This window comes from Hetaerina americana, unplaced genomic scaffold (assembly GCF_022747635.1).
Source record: "Hetaerina americana unplaced genomic scaffold, ioHetAmer1.1.p SCAF_5, whole genome shotgun sequence".
Classification (NCBI taxonomy): domain Eukaryota; kingdom Metazoa; phylum Arthropoda; class Insecta; order Odonata; family Calopterygidae; genus Hetaerina; species Hetaerina americana.
The window spans coordinates 27387004-27403115 of record NW_027287095.1 but is presented as its reverse complement, the minus strand read 5'-3'; the positions used below and the strand labels follow the sequence as shown (position 1 = coordinate 27403115).

Sequence of the window (16112 nt, the reverse complement as noted above, 5' to 3'; positions counted from 1 at the left end):
TGGGGACGCCCGAAGTTACATCTCTATCCGTTGAGCACAACCCATCTATGACTACTATTTGTTTGCGATTTGACAAGAAGTCTGTAATCCAATTAATTATTTTCTCATTGATCCCATAGTATTTAAGTTTTTGTAACAGCTTATTGTGTGGGACTTTGTCGAAGGCTTTTTTGAAATCCAGGAATTGAAATCCATCGACTTGTGTGTTGTTTTCTCCCGATCTAAGTATATCGTGAATGAAGAGACCAAGTTGTGTTTCACAAGATCTACTTTTCCTAAACCCGTGCTGGTTGTGGATTAATATTTTCCTACTATCAAGAAATCTCATGATGTTAGTGACAATAATGTGTTCCAATATCTTACACGAGATCGATGTTAAAGAAATGGGTCGGTAATTGGTTGGTTTATCCCTATCGCCGCCTTTATAGATGGGAGTTATATGGGCTAGCTTCCAGTCGCGAGGTACTGAGCCTTCTTCTATCGATTTTAGAAAAAAAATATGTAAAAACGGGGCAATGTCTTCAGCTAATTCCTTTTATATTCTAGCAGGTATTTCTTCCGGACCAGGTGCCTTGTGTGCTTTGATACTACGGAGCAGTTGTACTATTCCCTGCTTGGTCAGTGTAAGATCGCTCATGTGTTTCCCGGGTGGATGTGGAGGATCATCTGGTGCGTTTGTGTTTTTATTGTAGACGCTCTGGAAAAAATGGTTTAAAATATTTGCCTTTTTCACGCTATCTGTAATGATCTCTCCATTTTCAGTCTTCAAAGAGTGAACAGTAAGACGTTTACCCTGTATTTCCCTAACATAGGACCAGAATGACTTCGGAGAATCCTCAAGATATTCGCTTAGCATTTTAGATTTAAAAGAGTGTAGTGCTCTACGCATAATACTTTTCGTCCTACTACGGCATTCTTTTAGTTGCTCTCTGGATGTATTTATATAAACTATATCGTCGCTTTTTAAACTCGAGAGATATTTATATGTATCTATCACGACTTTGCCAAAGAACGATGGAGGAGAAATTCGTGAAAACACAAATTAAATTAGGAAAGTTTGCAAAAATACCACAACAAAAAATGAAAAACCATATATATTCACGCCCAAGATAATACATTTAAAAATTTTTACAAAATGATTTCAATTTTCAGCAGCGAAATCCAGAAAACGTTCATTAGACCATCATTGCGTGTGACTTAATTGAAATATGGTGGGTATTAATTCGAAGCGTAAAATACCTATGCGCTACTCCTGTCGTGTTCCTGACCATTAATGATATTGAGCACTCATCATCAGGTACAAATTTTACCCTTTAAATTAAGTCATTGTGAAGAAAAATAGCCCCGCTGTCATTAGGACTACCTTGAAGGCTTTGACCGCGGAAAATCTCATACCTCAAGTCGAGTCAATGAAGAAAAGAATTGAGTGCTTTCATGGTTCGTTAGGCACAACTTTTAAAGAGGCATTTGTTTGATGGAATGCTCAAGAGATGATTTTAACACATAGCTGGCATTGTACTCCGAAGTAAAGTAAGTGGAAGGGTAAAAAAAGGTACTCACAATTTGTAGCCCTGCTCTGCTAAAATTTCTTGAACCCATGGATTGAAGCGGGGTAGAGGGATATGCACCAGAGACCACGTCGATACTGTGAGAACATGCGTTCTTTGCTGACCAGTGCCCGGGGAATCCGATTGCGCAGGAATCCCATGAACCGTCCGGCTCTCCGTCGCACACTGGTGAGGCCGATAGATGGTTTACGTCGTGGAAGATACCTCATTTTTCATTAAGGGCATGGAAGTTAAGTGGGACGTAAGTGAGCCATTGAATTCCTTGTTCCCAAAAGTATGTGGCTAAAAATTGACAGCATATTCGGTGGGGATAATTCTGAAACAGTAAGACTGCTCCTTGTGTAAAGAATATAAGAAATGAAAAATTGCATGGGGGTTTAAATCAGGAGGTTATTGATGGGTGACGTAGACAGCAAGCGTGAAGCAGGACCTCTCCGGACCGACCCACCAATTGAATCCGCATTCTGACCGGGGACATGGGTTCGGTTGGGCCAAGCCGGGAGTCAAAGTGGAACTGCAAAAAAATCCACGAAGGTCGTCATTAGCCAATAAGGCAACGGAATGTGTGCACGTGTATAGATTTGGGGGAAGGATGAACGGGAGGGGAGTAAGAAGACAGCAAGGGGGAGGGGAATGGACAGCTATAAATAGCAAAAACACGGCTAGAAATGATTTCTATTTTTCTTGCTCTCTCTCCTCCGACTAGTGAAAGTCGGAGCACAAGCCATTGAGGAGAGCTCGTCAAGTCTTTCGAGAACAGAAGTGCAATGATTATCAGGTTACTGGTTACGGCGGCTATGGCCAGCCTCGCTATATACATCGGTAAGTAGTCACCTGAGCCTCTGAATTATTTCGCGTCCACATTGTAATTTGTGAACCATAAAGGGATTGCGTTGTTGATCGTGACAGATCACCAGACATATCTAGGTTTCACTATTGTTTACATTCTGTATTATTTTGCTTTCTGGTCGTTAGAGCTTTCATTTGGGATGTTTTCTGATAGCGTTACAATAGTGCGTGCGAGAGGGTAAGAATTCCTTTACTCTTGTCTCTTCGGCAAACAATGAACTTAGCGTTATGATCTAACCCTCCAATTTAACACGGGACAAGAATTACTCCGCGTGTGCCATCGTTAAACTCGTACAATTTGTCCAGTTTGTCACTTCTAGTGGTGTCTTCATCGGTTATAATGATCATAAAATTCGAATAACTTTGCCTTCAGTCACAAGGATATTGTATTTAGAATGTTAATTCAGAAATTCTGATAACCTTCCATATTTTTTTTTCCTTTGCCGGTAGGGATATGAATCTGTTTGAAGGGCGGATAGAGGGCGGCATTTCCTTTAGATGTATTTTGCGTGTGGTAATTTGATATTTTGAAATCTAAACCTTTCTTACTTGGAGATGGTGGTAATCCGAGCAATTAAATACTTGCCTACCTAGATGTCGGATGCAAAACATAAGAGTAGAATTTTAAATGGTCTCGAATGCTGGTTAGGATATCTTTATGTCAACAGCGGCGTCGTAAAACGAGTGTTATCATGCCTTCGCTTATAGAAGCGTAAATGTTAAAATTCCCACGACGTATAAATCAGTAGTTTGTGCCGGTGTACTCGTTTCGTGGCCGGCGAATAAGCCAACTAGGTCTATTTTGATGCCTGGAGGTTTCAGGTGCGCCGCTGCGGACGGGTAAACTAGTAATTGCTCAAAGATAAAAGAGCGTTAAATGGGTGGGATTGTTATCAACGAATGGCACAGGTTTTGAGATGATTGTAGGGCCAAATGCCACGGGGTTAGGTGGAGTTTTTGTTGCAATAACTAATGGGGATGGATGTTACTCATTTGCGGCGCTTACGGCCTTGAGCTTTGGTAATAAAGGTTATAGTGGAGTTTTTACACATTATTCCGTTATCCACTTTGGCTCAATATTGAGGACACCTTAAGGAAGAACTTCCACCACCAAATGGTTCATTGAACGAGCGATTTGAGGCGACCAAGATCCGCCTCACTCTCTCCGCTCTCCCTGTGATCCTACTCGTTGCTCCTACGCCGCTGGCTTGTGACCCACCATTAGCGAGCAATCTGTGTAATCTGAAAATACGAAGGATATTGGAATTATTTGAAAAAATGGTAGCAACGAGCTTTTGGACAAATTGTTCTTAACCGAATTCTAATTGTCCCAAATGCTTCATATTATCTAAATGCGGGATCGTGAAGAATACAGGAAATTTAGTCTGAGCTAATGGATATAAAATATATATTTTTTCCTTGAAATATATCGATTGGCGTCGAAGATATGTATGGGATAACTTGTAACACTTCCTAGCCTGGCTTGACGCGGGAATGGAAAGCTATTACATAAATATTATACATAATTGTTAAATCATCTTTGCAATAGGCAGAGGATTTTAGGACGTCTTGATTTTGTTATTGTAGGTTATGTAAAGGGTTGCAAATAGAATAGAAATAGAAAAATGGAATAAAGTAACGGTGATGATTTGGTGCTATATGCGTATCATATTGAAGGTAAAGCGCTTACCTTTTTTTCGTAGTCTTGAAATTGGCGTCTAATATAATGTAGATGAAGGGACAGGAGATCATAAGAAAGCAGTTTAATCGTCCATGAATGCCCTACAGGGAAACGAACATTTTAAAGTTCGTCTCTCCATACAATGATGGCAGACTTTCCTGAATTCGACCATCAGAAAAACGTGTCAACTCTGACATACAGTTTCTAATCTCGCAGGATAAATGATAAAATCAGGTGTCGCCGCTTCTAAATTTAAAATACCAAGTTCGTACTCATTATTGTATGTTGTAGATGTGTGTGAAGTCTGCTTACGTGTTAACAGAAGCGAATATCTATACATAGAGGCTCGTGTTGTAACACCCTCTACCTTATATCCTTGAGGGTGCTTACGGGAGTTACCTATAAAGTTGATTCTCCAACAGATTATTTGTTTTCTTGCAGTGATGCCACGGCAGTCAAGACTGGTAAGGATTACCGCAGAGGAAGAAATCCTTCATGGAGGGGACCATGGAGCCAGGGGACATTTCAAGACAGTCTATGAAGCGGACAGGGCGGCCGGGTTCACTACGCGACCATTCTCCTATGCCGCAATCGGCGCAGTAATATTAAACCTGCTGAGGTTCCTCTGCAGCAGCCTAGGAATCACCGCCCGTCCGAGGGCCTACTCGAGGGGTTCGACGGCGAACAGGGGTGACAGCGGAATCTGCACGGCCGAGGGAAGTGTGGATGATGACGGGATCACGGAGTCCACAGCGTCCACTGACCTTGGAAACGGGAACGGGGAAATGGAGGAATCGAACGAATCGGAACACGATTCCGCTGCTGGAGACTCGGACAATTTGTCGACTGCTTCGCGGCAATCTTAAGACTATTTTTAGGAAGACATTGTGACGAAGCAGCAATGACGACTGTGAGGTCGGATGTGTGATTATTTTACGGAGATTGTATGCATGTAATATTTTAATGTTCCGTTTTAGCGTTTAATGTTTTAGTGACAATAAATATTTTATTAGGCGAGCAAAATAAATAAATTTGGAATTTTTAAAATTTAACTCGGTCATCTTCAGCTTATTTGAGATTCCAGACGACGGAATCAACCCAATTTTGGGTACGGGGCGAATCTTTCTCAAAATATTTCTTTTAAGTCAAGGTTCCTTCGCTCTGTCAGAGCTTTAAATTCATTCAAAAAATAATGCTTGTTGAATTTTACTTAATAATTAATTCACCTAATTGTAAATGTTATTTAGGAGAACAGAGTTGCGCATTCATATTCCATACTCGTATGTACTTGGCAACAATATTTGTATATTTTCATACTTATATGGGTTACATATAATAGAGACATTCATAGCATTGCATTTTCAATCGGTAAGTTTCCGTTCCAGTAATTGAGTGCGCTAGGTTTCGTGTGAGAGTTATCATTTTAATTACGAAGTGACGAAAGAATTCATAATCACCAAAAGTTTTTAGGGTCTAGGACGAAATACTTTCAAAAGTAATGAACAATTTTTTAAATATACATTTTTGACATATCAAGGTGGTTTGTTGACAATCCTAGTTAATGATTACCTAGTTAGAGAAACTAGTGCCTGGCAGGTATCTTATTCCAGCTTCATCATTCATTATTGGTTGTTTAATTCTAAGATTGGTTGACTGCAGCCCTCCATCCTACTCTATCCGATGTTAACTGGCTTACTTCCTGATATTTTTTTGCAATGTACTTTCTTCTTTATTTGTCCTTTGCCTTCCTCTTGGGACTTTTCCCGCCATTTTTCCTTCTATTATATTCCTTACGAATCGATTGTCTCAGGGTGTGGCCCATCCATCGGGTTATTTTCTTCATGGTGTTCTATGAGGTCCATTTTTCGTCCATTCATATGTATACCTCATTTCCCATTTTATCCGCCCATTCGATCTTAAGCATCCTCCAACACCAGGTTTCTAAGGCTTCTAGTCTTTTCTGGTCTAATTTTCCGATAGTCCATGCTTCTGATTCACAGTGCCACGCTCTATGCGAATATTGAAATGAAATAATTTACTTTGTAATTCCACGCACTTTTGTGTTTGTATATGTTATGCAAATTCCATAAAGGTACGCCTGAGACAACAAATTCTCTATGCAAATGTTTTCACGCATTGTTTTCTCGTCTGTAGTTTTATCTTCTTTGAACACAACATTTGTCTTTTCGTTGGGGATGCTCTCTTAGCTTGAGCTATTCTTCGTTTAATGTCTGTATTGATGCTCCTCCCGTCCCATGTGATGGTACTTCCGAGATAGGTGAAGGAATCCACTAGCTCTGATTTCTGTCCTTTGTGTGACTACTATATTCCTCTTCTCTCTTCCACGCAAAATATATTAGTATTCGTCTTGTTAATGTTCATGCTGTATCCTTGTAGAACTTGATTCAAAACCTTTAGTGACTTTGTAAGACCCTTTTGGTTTTCGGCTATCATTGCAATATCGTCGGCGAAGCGTAGCATGTTTATCTCTCCTCCATTAATCATCTCCTTCCTAGAGCCAAATTAGTTTTCCGATATGTAATCGTCAGTTTTTCTTTCCATCCTTCGAATAATTATTCGTGTATTTAATATTTTTGATGGACGTGGCACAAGAGTCAAGGCTCGGTGTTTCTCATATTTCTGTCCTCATCTTCTTTGTTATCGGGACCATGACACCCCTTGGAAAGTCTTTAGGAAGTCTTCCGTTTTTGTAGCTATCTTTGATTATTCCACACAGATTGCCCTTGGTTTTGTTTAAGACTGCCTTGATGTCTCGGTTGATTTTGTCTTCTCCAGGAGCTTTGTTTTTTAAGGTCTTTTACTGCTTTATTGAATTCGCTGTATGGGCCCTGGGTTTCGTCATTCATTTCACTCTCGTCCTTTGTGAGGCTTCCTTCCAGCTGCCTCGGACCTTGGCAGGGTTCTTCAATGTATTGCTTCCATCTATTACCAATATCTTCACCTTCTATCAGTATATCCCCGTTTACATGCCTGATGTAGTTGCTTTTCATTTTCCTTTCTCCGAAATGTTTCCTAACCAGTTTGTGTGATGTGTCGGTATTCCCCTGCATATTTTCGTTGATTTCCTCGCAGCAGTCTTCAATCCAATTCTTTCTAGCCTTTTAGTATTCTCCGTTTGCTTGGTTCTTAAGCTTCTTGCAGAACCTTGCCTCATCATTTCTGGTGTTCTTGTATTTTCTTCTTTCTTTTATTAGTTCCCTTATCTCCGTCGTGATCCATGGTTTCTCCGTGTCTTTCTCACCGCTCTCAGCTCACTTGTCAGCGCTCCTCTGCTTGTCCTCTTCAATTCATCCCATCTCTTTTTGATGTTCATTCCAGTTTATAGATGTCAAAAGAGTTAGCATGCGCAAATACAACCTATTATACGCTCGGTGTGGAAATTTTGAATTCTCCTTAACTTCCCGTCGCAGAAATGCTCCTTGCCCTCGCATTAAAAATACAAATTTTCGCCATCTACTGAGTAAATAATATTCGCTACTCTCACTCAAAATTTAACCTAATGCTAATAAATTGGAGGACTTATAGACCAAAACGTTGTGCGAAGACAAAAAATTGGTGCGCGGTAATTCGTAGCGTTAATATTCAAGAGTGCGCCGCTCAAATGTACGAGCAGCTATGCTCGTATTAATAGATAGTTGCCATTGAACACTGACAGTAAGATCGTACTCCAAAATTGTTAGAATTGCTATATAGTGTTTGAACTCACCAAAATTATATTAACAAATATCTTTTATCTTACTAACAGTAAGCCTTTGATATTTAATATAAGTGTTAATTTGAAAAAAAATTTTACAAAAATTATCTCCAAAAAAGGTATTTACTTCTTTTATACCTACAGGTATGTTTTTTAGCTATAATCAGCGTGAGCTACGCTATCGTCAGAGAAGAGTGGAGAGGAAACCCAGTGCCGGCATTAGCCTACTCTTTTCGACAATACACTAGGGGGTCACACGCTTTTAAGTCCCTTCCGACGGACTATGATTCCCACACGCGTCCTCCACAACACGTGGGGCGGGAGCCAGGGTGCGGAATCGAACGCCCGACCCTTGGGTTGAGAAGCCACCGCTCTCACCACCATGCCACAACTCCACAAGAGAATAGTGCGACGAGATAACGACTTGAAAGCCTCTAGGCGTGCAGGGGAAGGTGTGGGGAAATGTGGGTACAAAGCTACCTGGGATTCAAGGTCGTAAACCCTCCTTCCACTTCCACATGTGGCTGCATGTTTCTCTCTACCTTATCAAGAACAGCTCGAGAAATTTGATGTAAACTTCGTTACGTCGAGGTAAAAATTATTAAAACAAGATATATAGTAAAGGGATATATTCTTTGCTCGCAACGTGACCTTTGATAATTAGCTATTTAAAAAAATGCTTTAATTATTATAACTTGATATAAAATGGCCAACAGAATATTTTCCCGTCAACAAATTTTCATCTAACGAGCTCACCTAGTGTTTGCAATACAATGCTTAATTGGATATAAATATGGGTTTCGAAGTGGTGCTTCCCTTCAAGTTTATGTCCAAAATTTTTAAACTATAGATGTTAATTGAATATACCAGGGGTCTCTCACGAGTAGGAAAAAGTGTACTCTCCAACAATAAAACACTCGAGAGAATAAGTAGAGACTCGACTGGCCAATCATTCTACCATTCACGGTTACAAAAGAAATGCAAATTAAATTTATTATCGTGGTCAAAACTAATATTCATCAATTTCTTAAGGTCATTGAATTGAAAAATTGGCACATGGTGTTGTATGAACACCTGATTTCGCACACCTTTAGGCAACTTGCAGAACTATACCTACATGTTTTTACGACTTTCTAAGGCACGATACAATTCACAATACTACACGCTATAAATTTTAAATAAAATATTATAACTCTATTGTTGTTAGACCAGGAAAACTATCTTTACATTAACTTATTTTTCAAAGTAGTGTGTAGTAAATATAGTAAATGTAGCAAATAATTAGTGTATAGTAAATAATATAGTGTTATTAATTTAATAATAAATTTAGTTAAATTAATTAACATTAACTTAAGATATCCTTTCTCAATGCGACGTCATTATTTAACATCACTGCGACAACTTGGTCGCACACCTTGTTTTAACAAAAAATAATAAGTTAATGCACTATTCTTACCGTAAGTCTGGTATGGTAATCAAGTCACAATGAGTACTCTCCACTGGACGTTACATTCTCACTCCATTTGCGACCGTCTAGTTGAAGCCCCAGGAGTTCAATTTTATTCCTAAACAACTCTCCAAGTCTATATCCCTTCTCAATTATTTAAAGACATTTAAAGGATGGATCAAATTTAACAGTGAGCTGACAACTTGGTTCGAAGAGTTTTTCCGAGACTGTTGAGCCTATTTCATCAACATTCATCCAGATCACAACGAAATTCTTCGTAAATTCGTTTTTTTTCCGGAAAAAGCATGAGCCGCCAGCTTGGTGGATACGATTTGACAGAACCCATTTCGAGAGAAGAGACGTGAGCATTTCTCTGGACAGAACGTCAACTTAGTGTGTGAAATTTTCATCCCCCTCAAATGAATTCATTAAAACCTCTCCGTAGTAACAACGCGATATGGGTCGAGCGTTTCTGAACATGACATTTAAGAGCTTTAATTATTAGACGTACCATTCGAAAAAATGGAATGAGAATTTGAAACCGATACCTGTGACTTAAAATGTAGCTAAAATTTTGATACAAGTTTATGCAGGTCCATTGAAATTAAGATTATTGCCAAGTCGTGGTAGAATGTGATTTTTATGTGCCTAACTAATTTTAAAGGTAACACCTTAGAGTTTCCTCGCTTCGTCTTCTCCACCACAGAATATTTTAAGAAGGCGAGATGTTTAATTACTTTTTTTAATCCCGGAGAACAGTGCGCTCCATAACAATTAGCCTTATTACAAGTATTTATTTGGGAGCAGAAAAATCAAGGACACAAATGATTTATAAATATTTATTGGAAACATTTATCAATATTTTCATAAAAATTATCCGTGCGTTCTACTAATATTTATATTCTTTTAGCTATTTTCCTTATTTGGCATTTATCAATTGAATAAAATATTTAAAACTTCACCTACAAGTTAAAAATGGTACACCCTGCCAGATAAACTGCTGGTAGCAATAAGCAGACGTACCAAATGTTTTCCTGAAAACTTGTTCAAGGCGACTCATTACTGAGAATTCGGAGAGATTGAGAGCCAATCAAAAGCATCTGATGTATTTCAATTCGTTAAATGTGAAAATATAGGGGGTCAACCAATATTAAAAGTCTTTGAAAGAGAGAAGGAAGCACTGGAGCCCTTCCCACCTAGGGAATGGGCTTGCGAGAAACTTATTGAAGAGCTGGAACCCAGGTGGCCTTCGATGAAGCCTTTCGAAGCGGCCGTGGCTTCAGAAGCGGCGACGGACGAAGTCTCGCCGACGGCCGAGTTGACCGCAGAAGAAGTCGCCCCGGCTAACACAACGCCGCCGTCGGGGCTGCTGCTTACCCAGTGGAGGTGCGGCTCTTCACTGAACTGGGGCAGGACGTCAGGGGCGAATGACTGTGAGTCGCCGTGGGTTTTGTCATGGCCTCCGTCTCCGCTCGTGAACGGGGGGAAGGGGGTGTCAAAGTGCGAATGGGAAACTTCGGAGTCATGGTCATCGCCCGCCTCGTCATGTGCGAAGGTAGCGAAGCTGGACGATTCAGCGTGTCCTGCCGAGACAGATGCTCCGCTTTTAGACGAGTCCTTCGGAGGGATGATGTGGTGGTGCGGGTGCTTGTGGAGCCAGTGTTGATAGGCGAGGTGATGCAGAAAGTGGAGGTGACGAGGCTCCAACCCAATTCCCTGAGCCTCCGGCACGGGATTCTGGTCGTCTTCGTGGCTTACTAAAATATAAATGCGGTAAATATTTTAAGGGGATAGAAATTAGGAATAAATTAAATGCAAAGTAAAAGCAAATCCACAAATTCACAGGTTTAAGCCTATTAGAAAGTTTGTGGGCTCAAGTTTACAAAGTATAGTTTCACAATAGCAGGAAAGTTTCCGCGAGGGCGTGTGACGACGGTGTGAAACAACACATTTTACATACGGGATTATATTTGTTCAAATACATAAACTCGTGCACAAACATGCCTTCATAGATCTCTGTGTAGAGTTTACTTGCAAAAATGGGGAAATTTTAAGCTCCGCCTCAGTATTAATAAATTTTGGGAAAAATAGCAATTCCCTCCCAAACGCCCTCTGCATTGGAACACCGTGATGGAATCTGTAGACAAATTCCGAGGCGTTACCCTCACTCACGACATCGTGTGCGAAACGTATGAGGAATATGTGGAAAAGCTAACAAAACATTAGGATTAATCCGAAGAGACCTGGTAAATGTGATGAAAAGGTCAACCAGTAATCTTTTATGCCGCTGGTTAGGCCTCGTTTAGAATGTGCTTCTGGTATATGGGGGCCTCATGAAGTTGGATTGATATTGATTAGACATCAATATACATAATTTTTACATCAGGAAAATTGATTTCACTACAAATACCGTCCCAAGTGAACAATAAGACTATTGACCTAGTTCTGTCAGAGTTAATTAAGTCAGTATTAGAAAGCGGTAACTGTTGAAAAGAGTTCTGATAAGTTAGTTAAAGCAAATATACTGGAAGTCATTTTCTATGTTTTGTCCTACTTTGTAGTTACAGTCACGCATTCGACATTTTATCTTTCGTTTGGTCTTACAAACTCACCAAGAGCAACGTTCAAACAAGATCATTAAAAGATTCTAAAGGGATACCTATCATTTTTAGTACGCATTTTTGTATAGTTTTTTTCGACGCAACGCAAAGGATTCCTACTTTTTAAGGTATATTCTTCTAGTCAAATGAATTTACTTTTTCTATAGAGTTGCTCAGAAAATTCTTGCTTTTGCCTGAATGTAATGGTCCAAAAGATGTTGCAAAGAACCATGTCGTTAAGCATTAAAATGAAATCTACTGGACTACCGAAACTCGCCCATTTTTAGAAAATGTAATATCTTATCTCGCTCAACAGACAAAGCACACACTACGCTAAATAAAAACCAATTTCATAGAAGACTCTGGTTCCGTGTTCCAAGTGTGTTTGGCCGGTGAGTTATTATCTATTAAACCTCCTGCTACACGCCCTCACAATGACTTGCCGGGTAAGATGTAGATATAAATTCTTATCGTAAAAGGTTTGCTCTATCAGGGCAGAATATCTTTAGGCTTTAGACGTTCAGACTTTCCAAGTATCAATTCCTTTTCCGCCCTCCATAGATTTAGCACAAATTGAAATTCATGACTCAACTTCCAAAACAGAAATCTTAAATTCGCAGTCAAGGTCAGAATTCAAGGCATGACTATTAATGTTAAATTTAAAATTGCATAAATTAGCTTCCTGATTATTACACTTAATCGTAATAATAACCAAAGTGGTAATATGAAGTTGAAAGAAGGCTTATCTGCGTACGCGACGATAACTTGCATGTATTTGAGGTATGATTCAGCAAGGGGTCTCTAATATATGGAGTCATTGCATTCTACGAAAAGAAATAATTAAACCCTTACGCCTATAGACTCAGGACGAATTTGAGTTTAACAAACTAAGTAAAATACTCGATCTTCACACTTTCATCGAACATAAAATCGGAGAAACAAATTAGAAACATCTGATGAGCTACATTTAATATATATATGGGAAGTATTTTAACGACAGGGTTTACTGTTATTTTGCAACCCCACCGTGAATACACTTATTACTTACATTGACGCAATCAAAAATTATTGTTATGAGAAGTTGGAAAGGAGTATTTTGACTGGCGATGGAACGTTGAGGACTGTTTTCCAGAGGAGAAAACGTTAGCCAAAAGAGGGATGGAGAGGAATGGGATAGGTATGCCTGACGGGAGTAAGGGAGGTGATAAATATGTGGAATATAAGAGTTTATTTCAATGCAGTGTGAGGCTGTCTTGGGGGGAGGCTAAGCAATATAGGGGGTGTTTGTGCCCATCCAAAACCTGCCTTAAACGGTAGACCACCAAATAACAACATTAAGAATGGCAGGCCGACTCTCTAAAGTTTCGTTATGAATGAACAGAATGTAACATTATTGCTGGATAGCCTGGATAGAAGGGCACTGATAATTAGATACACGAGTTAAGCTCTTTATTAAGTCCACTCAAGTTTAACGCAGACTCCGAGAGAATAATTCTCGCCCCGCATGACACAGGTAGGCAAGACCACAGCAAAAGGGTATTTGCAATTCGATCAATAGGATTGGTTTTTCACCCACCATTAGCGGTTACAAGAACTTGAAACTCAGACAATTTAAAATTCCACTGAATAACGGATACGGAATAAGACCAAAATAACCGATTGTCATAATCACTAATCACCTAATACCCTTTGAGATATTTCTTCATGGCAGCTTGCAACAGGGGTGTAAGTTAAGTGTTCACTAAATGAATGTATATTATGCGGCAATTAAAAAAAATAAAGAACTGATAAAAACTACTTGGCAGGAAATTCGTGTGGAAATAATGATTACCTTCGGTAGATATTGAGGCGGCCGCCGAAATAGACAACGCAGAAAAGAACAGGAGTGCTAATTTCAACATGCTGAACCTCCAGCTAAAACAACACAATCCTCAAGCGTACGTGACTTCCTAGTCCTACCAGTAGCTGGCTAATGAAATCTTACTACTCACTCTGGGGCCTTTATATACAGTTTTGGGACAGTGCAGCCCCTTTTACCTTGACTGACTCGTGAGTCCACCCGTGTGTTTCGCAATCCCACAAGCCGACGGTCGGTCGAAGGCACCAGGCAGAGTACCCCTCCCAAATCTTCTACACGCGCGTCACATAAAGGGGGAAATTTGATTTTGAAAATGCCTCGAGCCGACAGAAAATACTGGGGGTGGGAAATTGAAAGGGAAAAACTTGAGCTAACGTCCGTGAAAGAACCGCGTAGGTAGTATGAAAAACGTGAAAGTGAATAAATACGCAGCAAAATGATTGAAACAGTTCGGCATGCATCTGAAATAGCTCTTACTCTCTCTCGTACTCTTAGCAAAGTTGGCAGTAAGTAATTCTAATAAAGTAATTAAAGTCATTTCTACTAATTCAAAAGAAATGGCTAAAAGTTATGGTATATAAATTTCATTATTTCGAAGTAGACTTCAATGACATTTTATGTTGTCTTGAGGATGAACAAGAACTCCCGTTCTGCCGCTGGTATCTTTTATTTGATCATTACCAAACTTACGATAGTATAAGGGGGTTTGATAATTATTTTACATATTTTGTCAATTATAGTCTTCTTCAAATTAACCAAGGGATTTAACTGATATTTAAACTATCAGTCTGAGAATAATGCCCCATGCAATTTATTTCAGAATCTTATCTCAATATTGAATTTTTTATATATGTATGTATATAAAACATTACATTTTCCGTCATCACCTTAATCTGATCAAGTCTATCTACTCTGACAATTGTAATAATATTGGTAAAAGTTTTGTTGGTCAAATTTTTAAAATAAGTGAGTTGAACTTGTAGTTCAGATGGTCTTTCGTTGATTGCCTTATCGTGACTACCTTGTTTGTTCGTAATTGCTTCAATCAGTGGCAAGTTTAACCCTTAACATGATTTTTTTTTCAATTTACCTGAAACGCATGTTATTTAGAGGTTCTACCGTCTAATTCTGTCATGATCGTCCTTAATATACTACTTCAGTCAACTCCCTATATTTTTAATTTTCAATAAAACAATTTAGGATTTTCAATTGAAATTCTTCATTCTTCGCCGATTAAGCAGAGATTTCAATTTATCATCGGGGTAATTTCTTCTAATTATTTGTGTCATATCTCGTAAAAGCTGCTTTACATATTTTATTGTATGAACGATTACTTGATTACATAAAAAAACAAAAATTTCGCTGCGGACAGGATTCGAACCTGCGCGGGCATTGCCCATTGGATTTCAAGTCCAACTCCTTAACCACTCGGACACCACAGCCATGTATGGGGAAGGTAGAGATAAAGTATTACAATCATGTTTATTTGGTCACTGGTCACCGAATTCTCCGTTTATGTTACACAAATATGGAAAAAACTCAGTCGTAGATTTTTATCTATCTGCTGTGTGGAGCAAATATTTATGAAGTATTTAATTGGAAAATGTGGTGAAATATATTGGTAAATGGAAAACTAGAAATATTGCAATTTCTATCTAGTAGAACTTCATATTTACCAAAATGACCCGGGTATAGGGATCCATATTAGAAGGAACCGATACATTAATTGGACAATATTAGAGTAGAACCACCCGTATCGTGACAAGTGCTCCGAGAGCTATTGGCCATCATACAATAATTACTAATTACACCTAATCTATAGTGGAGCACTGGTGTTCAACACTAGATTAAACTTTCTGCACAGGGATTCGTAACTCTGCGCGACGAAAGCGCTGCCGATGAACTGTACCGGAGATTCACTGTAAGTGAGATTCACTACTACCAGTCACCTGACAGTTGATAGGGTCGTGTTGGGTGCATGAATCTGTTTTGCTTGTGCGTTGTTTACGTGAAGTGAGGAAGTAACCAAGTTTAAGAGAGTGGCATTTGCTAGCTAAACAGTAGATTGGAGTCAGTAAAAAAGGCTTATAATTTTTTTTATCTCAAAGTTTTTAAATATTTTATCCTATAAATTACTACACAGGTGCCAAGGAAATTATTCAAATACTGCACTACATTGGCAGGCTCAACAATAGTTCCAAAATTGAGAGATATGAGCAATACCTTGTAGGTCTCTGTAAAATACTATTCGTTTTTTTATTAATGGCTATTGCAGAAAGATGGCAACATTATTAAACCAAACTCAGTATGGTTAGTGCCCTAAAGATCTCTGCTAACTTTTCTTGCCCGGTATCCATGGAAATGTAGATTTAGTCCTACGATCAATGGAGTCAT

At 39.1% G+C, this 16112-nt stretch overlaps 1 protein-coding gene and 1 non-coding gene across 2 annotated transcripts; both read right to left on the bottom strand.

Annotated features, from left to right (window-relative positions):
* Positions 1–10191: 10191 nt before the first annotated feature.
* Positions 10192–13795, bottom strand: LOC139694342 (uncharacterized). Its single transcript, XM_071592847.1, has 2 exons — positions 13692–13795; positions 10192–11017 (listed from the first exon to the last, which is right to left on the bottom strand). Exons 1-2 carry the CDS (start codon positions 13759–13761, stop codon positions 10401–10403), a joined length of 687 nt encoding a protein of 228 aa, XP_071448948.1. The 5' UTR covers positions 13762–13795; the 3' UTR covers positions 10192–10400.
* A 1283-nt stretch (positions 13796–15078) lies between these two features.
* On the bottom strand, positions 15079–15160 carry TRNAS-UGA (transfer RNA serine (anticodon UGA)). The gene has a single exon. It is a non-coding gene; the product is annotated as a tRNA-Ser (tRNA).
* Between the last annotated feature and the right edge of the window lie 952 nt (positions 15161–16112).